Source organism: Gopherus flavomarginatus, chromosome 6 (genome assembly GCF_025201925.1).
Source record: "Gopherus flavomarginatus isolate rGopFla2 chromosome 6, rGopFla2.mat.asm, whole genome shotgun sequence".
In the NCBI taxonomy this organism is placed as follows: domain Eukaryota; kingdom Metazoa; phylum Chordata; order Testudines; family Testudinidae; genus Gopherus; species Gopherus flavomarginatus.
This window is the reverse complement of record NC_066622.1, coordinates 30,451,510-30,465,103: the sequence shown is the minus strand read 5'-3', so window position 1 is coordinate 30,465,103 and position 13,594 is coordinate 30,451,510. Positions and strand designations below refer to the sequence as shown.

The window sequence follows — 13,594 nt, the reverse complement described above, 5'->3', positions numbered from 1 at the left end:
GAATGGCTGAGAACTTAAAAACTGGATGGTAGCAGGCTGCAAAGCCCCATGATCATTGAACCTGGTGATATTCTGAACCAGAAGAAGAGCTCTCAGCCATGCTTGTAGCTGCTTCCATCCCTTCACACTGACTCCACAGACAGTCTAGGCCTCCGAGTGACAATCATGGTATCTTATTGTACAGGAGCACACTTTGTCTAGCCTGGAGTTTGTAGCTCTGTCTTCCCTTGTCTAGACAAAACCACAATCATTGGTGTCTGGGACAAAGACTAGACTCCCATGCACATTCTCCCTCACTGGAGTCTCTGTATCAAGTGCGGACGTCTCAAAGCCGCGCTGTAGCTTGACCAGCAGATCTGGGCTGGAGGCAGGACTAGCTGTGGGAGATCCTGGGTTATACAGACCAGATGGGGGCAGAGGGCACTTCCGGCCTTGAAACCTGCGAGTACTGCAGGGGACACCCACCAGCTCTTTGGGAATCTGCCCATCAGCTTCAGGCTGGGATGTGCAGACCCTTAATGCATCAAACCCACTGATCTGGGCACCTGCATTCCTGAGCCTTCTTTGACAGCCCAGTCAGAGTGTCTCCCCTAGCCTGGGGCTTTGCAATCTAATCCCCACCCATCTGCCAGGCTCCTTCCCCTACCTGGCTGAGCTCACTTGGGCCAATGCCACAGAATTGGGTTTCATTAAGGACCCTACCCCAGCTGGGGAAAGTCAGCACCACACCCATGAGTCATCCCCAAACACAGCCCTCCATGTCTATGCCCCACCCATCCATCCCCCTCCACCTCTCTGCCCTCCATCCATCTCCCTCCCCCTCCCTCTCCCTCCTTTCAACACCCCTCCAGCCAGCCATCCTCCTTCACCTCCCTACTCCCCACCCCTCGATCCATCCATCCCCCTTCACCTCCTTACCCCCACCCCTCAATCCATCCATCCCCTACCCCTCACACCCCTCAATCCATCCATCCCCTTCCCTCCTTTCAATGACCCTCCAGCCAGCCATCCGCGTCCACCTCCCTACCCCCATCCCTCGATCCATCCATCTCCCTCCACCTCCCTGCCCTCCATCCATCCATCTCCCTCCCCTCCCTTCTTTCAACACCCCTCCAGCCAGCCATCCACGTCCATCTCCTTACCTCCCCACCCCTCGATCCATCCATCCCCTCCCACATCCCCTACCCCTCATATCCCTCAAACCATCCATCCCCCTCCACGCCCTCCATCCATCCATCTCCCTCTCCCTCCCTCCTTTCAACACTCCTCCAGCCAGCCATCCCCCTCCACCTCCCTACCCCCACCCCTCAATCCATCCTTCCCCCTCCATCTCCTTACCCCTCGCACCCCTCAATCCACCCCTTTATCCATCCATCCCCCTACCTCCCTACACCCCTCTATCTATCCATGCCCATACCTCCCCTACCCCAAGTTCTTTACTCCTTCCCTGGCCAGCTGTGTCATCCCCAGCTCCCCTTCCATTCTGCTTCCTGCTCCCAATTTCTTCCTCAGTCAGACTCAGCCCCCTGGTGAGCCCATTTAACCTTGCTCCCTGCCCCTCCCCTGTTGTCATCAGTGCCTGGCTTTTATCTTCCCTTATGCTCCAAAGAGCACCTGGAAGGTGGGAGAGCCAACGCAGTGGCCTGGCTCATTGGGATAGGAGTGCACTGAGTGTGGAGGGTTTCTGAGTGCAGGTGACTGCTATGGGCTCTGAAGGTGTCCCATGCCGGGCACTGCTCCTATGCTGGGCAATGGCACTGTTGTTCCAGGCCCAGACCCAAGGCCTGAGCTCCTGGAGTCAGGTGATTGTGGTAGGATCACTGCTCCCAGGCATTGTGGTTGAGGAGAAGAGGTGACCCAGGTGTGACCAGTGCCTGCCTGAGTCTGCTGAGAGCCTGAGCCAACTGCTCCGAGAGGGGAACGGCCCCGAGTGTAACCACCACAAAGACACCAGCCTGAGTCTGCCGAGAGCCTGAGCTGATCGCTCTGAGGGGAGGAGCACTGTCTCGAGTGCACGTGCACCTTTGGGATCTCCCGAGGAAGGGGGGAGAGGGGAGTTAATGATCTCTCTAGGGAGAAGGGTGCATCTCTTCAGCAGCAAGACGCTCTCACCTTGCCATCCCCAGCTACGCTGCGCCCAGTAAATCTTTCACTTTCAAGGCTACAGGCTCTTTAATGTGGCTGTTGTTGCCGTGGTAATTCTTGTTGTGTAGAAATGTCAAGGTCCGGAGCTGTAGCTCTCAGTCCAGTTTCCCCACAGCCCCTCCCCCCATCCCAGCTCCCACAATCTCATGCCCTTGCCAGGCACCCAGTTTGGGTTGGCGACCCACAACATCACACCACACACACGCACACACAGGGCTGGCTCCAGGGGTTTTGCTGCCCCAGGCAGAAAAAAAAAAAAAAAGCCGCAATCGCGATCTGTGGCAATTCAGTGGGAGTGAGGGACCCTACACCGAATTGCTGCCGAATACCTGGACGTGCCGCCCCTCTCCGGAGTGGCCACCCCAAGCACCTGCTTGTTAAGCTGGTGCCTGGAGCCGGCCCTGTGCACACACTCAGGGCAGCTCTCCCTTCTCAGGCCATGGGTTCGGGCTCCCGGGACATCGCCATGTCAGTTACACTTCATTCCTGGCAAAGTTGCTGCAGTGGATCCCCCACCTGGGGCAGAGATGCAGCAGCCTCTGGAGTGGGGCAGAGGGGCTGTTTATCCAGGGATCCCTCGCCCAGTGCTCACAAACCTGTCTCAGCTGCTCTCCGTCCATTGCCAGACCTCGAACCCTCAGTGACTCAGGTTTATTTATTTATTTAGGCAAAAGATTTTAAAAACAAAACCAAAACATAAAATACTTGGTACTGATTCCCTGTCCAGTCTGGCGCTGATTTCCCATCCAGCCCCCCAGCCCAGTACCAATTCCCCATCCAGGTGCACCCTCTGCAATCCAGTTTTTATTCTCCTTCGGGCCCCCTCTCCAATCCAGAGCCCAACCACTCTTTGATCCAGGGCCCATCCCCCATCCGGGCCCCTCTCCGATCCAGGGCCCATCCCCCATTCGGGCCCCTCTCCAATCCAGAGCCTACTCCTTTTTCAGGCACCCCCTCTCAAATCTGGGGCCCATTCCCTGTAAAGGACCTCCCTTCTCCTTTTTAGTACCAGTCTCCCATCCAAGCCCACCCTCTCTGACCTGGTACCGATTGCCTGTCCAGGCCCCTCTTCTCTGATCCAGTACCGATTTCCCCCCCAACTCCCCTTTTCCAAGCTGAGTGTCTCACACCATGTGCATCAAGGTGGGGGTGCCAGCAGGAAGAGCCAGGGGATTCCAGACATTTCCAGCCTCAGATGTCAAGACAAACTAGGTCCGATGGCAAAACCCAAACCCACCCCCAGCCATGTGGGGTTCTGTGTCTGGCCAACTGGGCACTCTCCCTGGGGAAATCCAGTGTCAGAGGGAGTGCTGCTGTGCTGGCCCTGGCCTGGTGGTGTCAGACCTGCGTCAGCTCAGGGGTCACCGCATTGGCTCAAGTGTCACCAGGTTCGATCAAGGTTTGCCACGTTGGCTGGAGTGTCACCGGCTCAGAGAGGAGGCTACCGGGGTGGGTTGCGCATTGCCATGTCCGGTCAGCTGTCACCACATCCAATGGAGTGTCAGCATGTCAGCTCTGAGGCCCTCCTCGCCCGGCTCAGCTGTCTCCTCCCCGGCGTTCAGCCAGCTGCTCCAGTGCGGTGCACTCCCGCCCGCCTGGGTCATACCACGCTCTCCTCTAGCTCCTCTGCGCTGGCAAAAGCCCTGCCCCGCTTGCACTCCCCCTCAGCCGCACAGCTGGCCAGCATCCCATGCACTGACTGGCTGCGCTTGGTCCACATGATGCTCAGCCGCTTGGCATAACCATAGCAGGCGCTGGTGGAGATCTCCCCCATGTCCAACGAGCAGCTCCGCTTGGCCTTGGAGGTCCCCAGGTCTGGCGGGTCCCCCTGGCACGCCACCACCCCCTCTGCCGTCCTGCGCTCTGGTGCCTCCTGCCGAGCGGGCTTGTCCCTCACCCTCCGGCGCTGTGCCTTCAGCCCCCGCCCCCGCTGCGGCAGCATCCCGTTGGGCACCCCCGGCTGCCCGCCGTTGGTCTGTGAGTACATGTTGGAGACTTTGGGCATGCCAGAGTGGCCGCTGCCACAGATCTTATACTTCACCATCATGACCACAGTGAAAACCAGCAGGGTCACCACAATAATGCCCCCCACAATGACCGTCAGAGTGCCCCCCAGGAAGTGGGCGTGGAGCGAGTGGCAGTCTGGGTACGCCTCCTGCGTGGAGAACTGGGCACAGCCCAGCAGGCGCGTGGCAGCCAGAGAGGTGGCTGTGTCATCGAAGATGGCCAGGACGCACAGATTGTAGTCCACGCCTGGGACCAGGTGCTTCAGCACAAAGTGGTGGCTGCTGGCCGGGATGATCCTGAAAGAGAGAGATTTTAGGGAGCAGAAAGGACCACTCTGAGCAGCCCCGCTGATCCCCCCAGGCTGCGGAATCTCCCAGCCATGCCAGCATCCAGCTCCAGATCTGTGGCTCATAAGACCCAGGACTGGAAGGAGCCTCCTGGTCTCTGAGTCCGGTCTCTGCTATGGCAGCCAACCCAACCCCTGCATAGAATCCCAGTCAGAAACATATCCAGCCCCATCTTCAAACAAGTGGGGTGTCCATCCATTCCCCTCTCCTCCCAGCTCCTCCTGGGACACTGCTCTAGACCCTCTCTTCTCTGTTGGGCACAAATCTTCTCAGCTCTAGTCTCAGTTGATTCCCAGCCAGTTTGTCCCCATTTGTTCTTGTGCCATCGTTCTCCTTTAGCTTCAGTACCTCTTCTCCCTCCCTGAGGTTACCCCCCTGGTGTATTTTCAGAGAGCAGATCCCCTCTCAGCCTTTGCCTGGCCAGGCTAAACAAACCCAGCTCTTTCCGTCTCCTCTCCTAAGATCAGTTCTCCTCTCCCCTGATCAGCCTGGGAGCCCTTCTCCGCACCGGGCCGGTTTGATTCATCTTTCTAGACGCAGGTGGCCGGAACTGCACGTGGTGTTCCCACTGAGCTCTTCCAGTGCCTTGGCCAATGGCATTAATGCTTGAAATCACTCGTCTAAGATCAGCCTAGGATCTCCTTGGTGTTCACCATGGCTCACAGTCAACCTGTGATCAACCAACACATTCAGGTCTTTCTCCTGCTCTGTTGTTTCTGGCCAAGTGAGGGTGTCAGGGGCCCTCACCCACGCAGCTTCAATAACAGGCCTCAAGTGACTTGTGATTTGGGGGGGTGCACACTGAGATCCCCAAAGGGTTTCCAAACATTGCTCAGTACCTACCACCGACACTCAGGACCCTTTAAGGTGTTTCAAGGTGGGCCCCCCAGAATCATTCATAAGAACACCTAGTTCTTATCCAGCATTTTCCATCCCTGGAGCTCAAACACTTCGCAAAGGACTGAGGCACTGGGGGTGGTTGTTGGCCAGAGTCAGGCAGTGGCCAAGCCAAGAATACAATACAGGTGTTCTGAGTCCCAAGTCCAATGATGGAACCAACAGGCCACACTGCCTCTGGAGTGCAGATCCCACCTCACTTTTGAAGAGGGGACTTCAATTCCTAAGGCATGTAGATGCTTTGGAAAAGCTTCCGGTACTGGGGAATCCACCCATTCCTGAGTCAGCTGTTCCAGTCATTAATCTCCCTCTTTGGTACAAATGTGGCCTCATTTCTAGCCTCAGTTTGTCAAGCTTCAGCTCCCTGCCTTTGGTGGCTGGTTGAAGAGCCCTCTGCCCTCCGAAGCCTCCTCCCCCCATAGGGGCTTCCAGACCTGGAGTGAGTCACCTCTACATACAAAATAGGGGAAGGGCTGACTGTCTAAATAGGCAATGAGTGAGAGGGGGAAACTGAGGTACAGAGATGGGTGCTGTGGTAGAATCCAGGAGTCCTGGCACCCAGTCCCCTGCCCTAACCACTAGTCCACACTCCCCTCCCCCAGCAGTTCTGAACTCAGGTTCCTTACATCTGGACCCTCCCCCGGCATTGCTGCCCTTTTTCTGCCCCCACCCCCATATGTCTAGCCCCTACTCGCATCTCTAGCCTGAACTTTAATAGTCTCAGCCTAAACCACTGGGATGGCATGGCCTTCTCCACCCCCAACCCCCATCGTCTGGCTCCCAATGGACTTGCCATTGCCACTCCAACAAGCTCCTGGTGCTGATTTAGCCTCCTCTGGGTTGGGGAATGGGGGCTGTTTATACAGAGATCCCTCGCCCAGCACTGAGATGCAGCCCCCTCTAGGTTGGGGCACAGAGCTATTCGTACAAAAGTCCCTGGCAGCTGCCTCTGGGCTTGGACACAGCACTCAGAACCCGGGCAGGATTAGCAACTGTGTGCGACATGAGCAGAGAGACTAATTCCCAGCTAAGCCCTCAGAACAACCCCAGGGCTGCTCTAACCATAAGCTTCCCTTAGGCATGCCCAAAACGCAGTGTGGCCCAGCCATGCCCCCTACACTGCAGAATACCCATAATGCCATGTACTGTGGCCCCTCCTCATGTTAGAGAAAATCCGTGATGCCATGTGTTCCAGGCACACCCTCTTCCTTGGAGAATGCCCATAATGCAATGCACTGCAGCCACACACCCCTACTCAAGACTCTCAGTGGTCCAGTGATGTGGCTGGAGCATGACCCAGCATGTTTTCTCTTCCCGGAGCCTCCTGTGCCATGGCATCCATTCCCACCCACTCCCCCAATCTCATCTTTGCTGCGGCGCCCCCTACCTGTAGATCAGGGTGTCATCCACGGTGCAGTTGTACTGGATCTGGTACATCCAGGCAGTGTGGGCCGACTTGTCTACAGCCCAGCGCACCAAGGCCGAGTCAGCTGTCACATCAGATACCTCCACGCTCCTCTCGTCCACCCCCAAGTCGGTGGTGTTGGCCGCTGTCTTTGTGGCAATGTCAGAGGAGCCCGGGTCATGGCGTGGCACCGGGCCGCTGCTCCCATTGCCCCGATGGGGCAAAGGGATAATCTTGAGGTCCACCAGGGCTGTGGACTCACCCGCTGCATTGATGGCGATGCAGGTGTAGGAGCCGTCGTCCCGGACTGTGGTTACCAGCACATCTAAGGTGCCGTTGCGGAAGGAAATGGTCCGGGAGGAATTGGAGATGATCTTGTCATCAGGTGACACCCAGTGGATCACTGGCTCGGGGTCCCCGATGGCGCGGCACTTCAGGGTGGCCCGCTGGCCCTCCAGCACCCACAACTTGTGCGTGTGGCGGGTGATGAGGGGCGGCTCGCAGGTGAACTCCTCCTCAGGCACTGACCAGAAGTAGCGGCCGGCCACATGGGGCGGCGAGGCACATGTCTCCATGTCATCCTGCCGGGCCAGCCGCCGCAGCCACAGCAGCTCACAGTTGCAATGTAGGGGGTTGCCCCCAAAGCTCAGCACAATGGTGGCAGTGTAGGGGGTGGGACTGATGACGCCCATCTGGGAGCGGGCGAAGAGCGGGTCCGGGGGCAGAGTGTACAACCGGTTGGAGGTCATGTCCAAGCGGGACAGCTTGTAGAGCTCTGAGAACGTGCCTTCCATGATGGAGTCGATGAGGTTGTGGTCCAGGTTGAGGGTGTGCAGGTAGAGCATGCCTCGGATGCCCTCCCAGGGGACGTGGCGCAGGTTGTTGTAGGACAGGTCCAGGTCCTCCAGTGTCAGCAGGAAGTCATCAAAGGCGGCGGCCGAGATGCTCACCAGCTGGTTGTTGTTGAGGATGAGGTGCTGCAGGTTAAGCATCCCACGCAGGGCCTCCTCGCCGATCTCCATCAGCCGGTTGCTGTCCAGGTGCAGGGAACGCAGGCTCTCCAGGTCGCCAAAGGCGAAGGGACGGATGCTGTCGATGGTGTTGCGGGAGAGGGTCAAGTCCACTAGGCCACTCATGTTGAGGAAGTCCTGGGGCTCCAGCACGCGGATGTAGTTGTCGGCCAGGCGCAGCTCCACTGTGCGCCGGTCAATGTTGTCTGGGATGAAGAGCAGGCCCTTGTTGGCACACAAGGTGCTCAGTGACTCAGAGAGGTTCTGGCACACACAGTGGAAGGGGCAGGAGGCAGCCCAGGACATCAGGGTCCCTGCCATCAGAAGCAGCACCAGCGGCAGGCAAGCCATGGTTGGTGAGTGGGCAGTGCCTGGGAGGAGAGAGGGGATCAGAGAATGGAGTGAGCCCAGAGCAGGGATATGGGGAAAGGGTGGTCTAGGGGTATAGGCAGCTTGGGGCATGGGGCTACACCCGTCATACCATAGCCCCACCCTGTATGTGAGCCCCACCTCCATGCCATAGCCACACCCCTGCACTGTAGCCCCAACTCCATACCACAGCCATCCCCCGGCATCAGGTCTCCACACCAGAGCGGTACACCTGGCATCAGATACCTGCCTGCCACACTGTGGCCACACCCCTCCTTTATAGCCCCACCCGCACACCATAGCCACACCCCTTAACCAGGGCTGTACCCCCTGCACCAAAATCCTGCTCCAGACACTGTCTATAGCCCAACCCCCACATACCATGGCCCCCTCCTGCACTGCAGCCCCACTCCTTATGGCCCCCAATCCTGCACTGTAGCTCCTCTCACAAACAGTCGCCCACCCTTGCAGTGTGGCCTGGCCCCATTTATAGTGACAGCTGCACAGAGAGGATGGGTTGCCAGCAGGCCCCCTAGTAACTGGGGTGTGGCTGCTCAAGTTGGGCAGAACTGACAGGACCCCCAGAGCAGTGGGGATGGGAGGGAACACCCCACTGAGATGCCCAGGTCTGCTCCCCTGTCTTGGAGCCATCGACTCGCCATCTGCAGACTCAGGCAGGTATGGCTGGGTCAGCTATACCTGGGTTTTGTTTTCCTATTTTTCTCCCCAACCACAAGGATGAGAAATGGAAGCTTCAGTTCTAGTACAGTCCCGTGACTTCAGGAGCTGGGGCCCTAGGAAGTGCCTAGGAACTAATCCAGGGCCTGTGGTCTCTGTTGTGGCCTATAGAGCCCTGTGGTTCTGTTCTCTGCACTCAGAGGGGGGTGAGCTCTGGCGGCTTAGAGCAGGAGGAGCTGGGAGTCATCAGCGCTGAGTTCTGTCCCAGACCTGGGAGTGGAGGGGGTCTCCCCCACTGCTGGGAACCCTTCCGCACCTGTAGCCTGCACTTCCTATGCCAGCCGTCTCCCCCATGGCTTGGATCCCTCCCAGATTCCCCCCTCCATCCTGTGCTCCCCACGTCATCTCCTTCCCTCACTGACAGGGTCCCTCCTCGGTCCCCCAGGCCTGTGTTCTCTATGCCACTCACCTTTCCCCCCCATAATCCTGCCACCCCCACCACCACCCAGCGCCGCAGACAGGGAAACAGCCAGGTCGATAGTTCAGCCACTGAATTTTTAAAGAGCTACCTGGTTCCTACATCCGTCCCAGAGCCCAGCATCCTCCCCACTGGACATGCGCTGCATTAGCTTACACCCCCCCCCCCCGCTCCCCTCCAGGCAATTGGGAGGAGTGAAGAGAGATGAGGGCTGAAGGGGATGAACTGGTTTTCTGGACAGCAGATATGGCTGCTATTCCTGAAGGGAGCCAGAAATCCTGGCTCCCAGCATTCCCCCCACCCCCTCTAGCCACTAGACAGACACTACTCCCCTCCCAGATCTGCGGATAGAAGCCAGGAGTCCTAACAGGCCATGGCCCAAAGAACTTACATTCTACGTACAGTGGTTAGATCGAGGGGAGTCAGCTTTGGGAGGGGCAGTGGGGCATAGAGGGGTAACGCGGAGGTGATTGGGAACTCACCAGCACTCCATTTCCTGTGCAACACCCTTTTCTGTCTGAAGGGTAGTTCCAAGGGAAGTTATTGATTTAATAAACGCCAGCATTCAGGTTGCCCTGATAATGCCAGTGACATTGGCACATGATTGGCAGGGGTGGTGGAGGGGGTGGGGTCAGGCAGGATCGTCTTTCTCCAGGGCCCTGGTGCGTGGATGGAGTTGCTCCAGGCTGCTTGGCTAACTATGGCTGGGAGGGTCTAGGATGCAGCAGTTTGCAGGGAGAACAATCTCAGAGCTGCCTCAGAGGGACATGAAGAGCTCTGTGTAGCTTGAAAGCTTCTCTCTCCCCAACAGAAGCTGATCCAATAAAAGACGTTACTTCACCCACCTTGTCTTTTTAGAGGGATCGTGTCAGGGTTTCAGATAACCACTGAGTAAAACAGAAATAGCCATTTTCCCTCCCCTCACCCTTTCTCTGAGCATCCCTCCCATCGCTCCACTTTCTGTCAACTCCACACGTCCCCGTGCCCCTGCATATGCTCCCAGAAACAGATCCTGCAAATAATCAAAGCAGAGTTCCTACCACAGATGCTGGGAAAGGAGGGGGTTGGGGGTCAGGACTCCTGAGCTCCCTCCCCAGCTCTGGGAGGGAGTGTGGTGTAGCTCTAAGAACAGGAGACTGGGAGTCAGGACTCCTGGGTCCCTCCATTTCACTCAGCTCCAACAATGAGACACTAGTCAGTTTCTCTTTGCATTTCTAGTCAGTTTCGCTCTTGCCTATGGCCCTGGCTGGATCATGGAGGCTGCAAGGGGAAGGGCCGGATAAACATATTCATAATCCTGTTTCCAGTGCATTTGAAGAAAGGCAGGGAAGAGACTTCTGGCAGTGTTTGTATTGTGTTTAAGGGGAAATCTGTGGCAAAAGAGACCTGAAAGCGTGTCTAAGGTGCACCCCCATGAAGAGAATTATTGGTGTCAAAGCAGCCACACAGGTGTCACTCCAGAATTTGCTGGGCTGGCAGATCTCTGAGTAATTCCCAAAGCAGGAGTGAGAATTACTTTTCCCATTTTGCTAAGGGGAAACTGAGGCACAGAGCGACAAAGGGACTTGCCCAAGGTCAGTCGTAGAGCCGGGAATAGAACCCAGGAGTCCCAAATCCTAACTTGATTTTGTTCCAAGTGCTGTTCCCAGCTCTGGGAGGGGGAGTAGGTTCTAGTGGTTAGAGCAGGGAGGGCTGGGAGCCAGGACTCCTTGATTCTATTTGCCCCAGATCCCTCATGGCCCTTCCAAAGGGAGGCACAGTTGTCTCCTTCTTTGCTCTCCTGATGGTATATAAGCTCAGGCAGAGCCAGCAGAAGCACAAGGGGTGGGGAGCTGTACCCGCACCCAGGTCAGAGGGCTCAGAGACCAACTGGAGACCTGGCTGGGTGAATATACCCAGGGAGCAGGCTTTCAGATGGAGTTTAGTGGGTCTGAGTTTGGCAACCAGGACTCCTGGGTTCTATCCCTGACTCTGGGAATGAGGGAAGGCAAGAAACACTTGCTCTGTCTGGGCCTATTTATTTCTGTGGGAGTGGAGGAGCTGCGGTTTTGGTGTGTGCTCATGGCTCTGCACTTGTGCATGTTTGTAGGCGTGGGCACAAGTGTGTGTGTGTGCAAGCCATTCGGGGAGAGTGGTGTGTCTGTCCATGTCTCCACCCCAGGCACCCCTCCTGGTGGTGAGTGGGTGAGGGGAGCTGTGCCCAGCTCTGCTGTGGTTGGGGTGTCATTCTTTGGAAGGATGGGGTCACTACAACCAGCTGTCCTCATTCCTGGCGGCCTCTGACTGGGACAGGAGGCAGGAAGATGGCAGGTCACTGCTTCCTTCCACCCCCTTCAGAACCCCTCCCCCATACCCAGCCCACCCACAGCCCCTGTCCTTAGCCAGGAAGGGGCCAGCAGCCCAGAGATTGGGAGTGAATCTCTGCTATTCCACCCCTCTCCTGCCCACACCCCTCTGGTGCCCTTCAACCATAGTTTTGACAGTTAATGAGACACATTCAGCCCCCCCACCCCCCGCTCCTGCCTTGCTCCTCCATCGCCCCCTCCAGCCCCCCAGCTCCTGCCTAGCTCCCCCACCACCCCAGTCCAGCCCCCAAGCTCCTGCCTAGCTCCCGCACAGCCCCAGTCCAGCCCCCTATCCCCTGCCTAGCTTCCCTTCTGCTCCCTCGCAGCCCCTCTGCAGACCCCCAGGTTCCCCTCCAGCTCGGATGCAGCCCCTCCAGGTTCTTCCAGTCCAGCCCGCAGCCACTCAGCCCTCCAGGCCTTTCAGCTCCCCTCTGGCCCCCATGTCCCTGATCCACCTCTCAGCCCCGTTTCAGGCCCCCACATGCCCTCCCCAAGCTCTGATCCAGACCCCCCTCTGCCCCCATCTCCGATCCAGCTCCCCTCCCCAGACGCCTCCCCCCCCGCGCCCCATACGCAGCGGCCGATGCTTTTACCTTGCGCTCTGTCTCGGGGGGGGGGGGGGGGGCACGTCTCCCTTCTCCGGGCCCCCCACCCGCGTCCTGGCAAATCCCCGGGACTGCGATTCCCCTACGCCGCCTCCGCGCGTCCTTGCGGGCTGCTCACGCCCGGGGACCGGGGTCACCGCGGCCGAAGGGGCCTCCCATCCCAGCCGTCCCCCTGCCCCGAGGGGCCAGCAGGCCCCTCTTTCCTCCGGCGGCTCCTCTCCGCTGCGGCGCGGCTCAACTTGTGCCTGGCTGGCGGTGGCATGAACGGGGATACGCGTGTGCGGCTACATCCGAGCGCCCTCCATGGCTAGCAGCCCCCTGCAGCACCTGCACAGACACCCCCCACACCCCCCGCATCACCGGACGCCTGGGTTCTCTCCGTCGGCGGCTTGGGGGGTGCAATCGATATTGTCCAACCCTGTTATATATCCGAGGAGGGGCGGGCATGTACACTCTGGGGGCACCTCTGCCCCCGCCACGGACGCCTGGATTCTATCCACCTGGGGTGCAATCCGTGTTGTTCAGTCCAGTTATAGCTCCAGGCAGGGGGTTACATATATTCCCTAGGGCACCCCCCTCCGCTCCCCGGACGCCTGGGTTCTGTCCCCCGTCAAAGGGGGAGGGGTGCAATCCGTTTTCAATCCAGTATCCGGGCGAGGACTAGATCCATTCTGGGGGACTTGCCGGACGCCTGGGTTCTATCCGCCGGAGGTTGTGTGCAGTCGGTGCTGCCTAATCAAGTTATACATCCGGGAAGGGGGATGGTCACCCCCAGCACTGAGCCTCCGGACGCCTCTGTTCTATCCATGGGGGGTTATCGTGTATAAGGTCCGCTGACATCTCCAGGCAGTGGGTACGCAGCCTCCCGGATGCCTGGGTCCCATCCGCTGTAACATTCAGGGGTGCGATCGCTTTACAGCTCGGTCCCAGGCAGGGGACAGCACCCCCCTCCCCCGTCTCTGTCTCCCGGACTCCTGGGTTCTATTCCAAACCCGCCACACGCCCGGGTTCTATCCCCTGGCCCATCCCCTCTCCACATCCGCGTTCCCTGCCCGCCTTGGATCCGATTCTGGGGCGCACGGCTCCGCTGGGAGTGGAGGGGTATCGGCTGCCCCCCCCCAGCCCTCCGCTTCCTGGCGCCGAGCCCCCTGCGGGAGGTGGGAACCACGCGCGCCCCCCTGTCCCTGCCCGGGCGCCGGAGCTGTGCCGCGGCGTGGGGGATGGGAGAGCTGCGCGGAGCCCGCGGCCGCAAAGATCCTGCCTCCCCTCCCCACGCGGCGCCGGCTCTGCCCCTTCCCGGCTGGGGGG

At 58.7% G+C, this 13,594-nt stretch overlaps 2 protein-coding genes across 7 annotated transcripts in view; one reads left to right on the top strand and one right to left on the bottom strand.

The window, feature by feature from the left end:
* Nucleotides 1-13,594, top strand: part of PC (pyruvate carboxylase) — a 242,256-nt gene that overhangs the window by 214,214 nt on the left and 14,448 nt on the right. The gene's annotated exons all lie outside the window — the stretch shown is intronic.
* LRFN4 (leucine rich repeat and fibronectin type III domain containing 4) lies at nt 2,663-13,435 on the bottom strand. Its single transcript, XM_050960417.1, has 3 exons — nt 12,275-13,435; nt 6,784-8,182; nt 2,663-4,448 (listed from the first exon to the last, which is right to left on the bottom strand). The coding sequence occupies exons 2-3, from the start codon at nt 8,160-8,162 to the stop codon at nt 3,746-3,748; spliced, it is 2,082 nt and encodes a 693-aa protein (XP_050816374.1). The 5' UTR covers nt 8,163-8,182; nt 12,275-13,435; the 3' UTR covers nt 2,663-3,745.

What these genes read in the sequence shown, in the direction of transcription:
- LRFN4 (XM_050960417.1), bottom strand. Translation starts at nt 8,162, where the DNA reads ATGGCTTGCCTGCCGCTGGTGCTGCTTCTGATGGCAGGGACCCTGATG. An exon ending in GATGACACCCTGATCTACAG is followed by an intron (nt 4,449 to 6,783) that starts GTAGGGGGCGCC and finishes TCTCTCTTTCAG; the next exon opens with GATCATCCCGGCCAGCAGCC.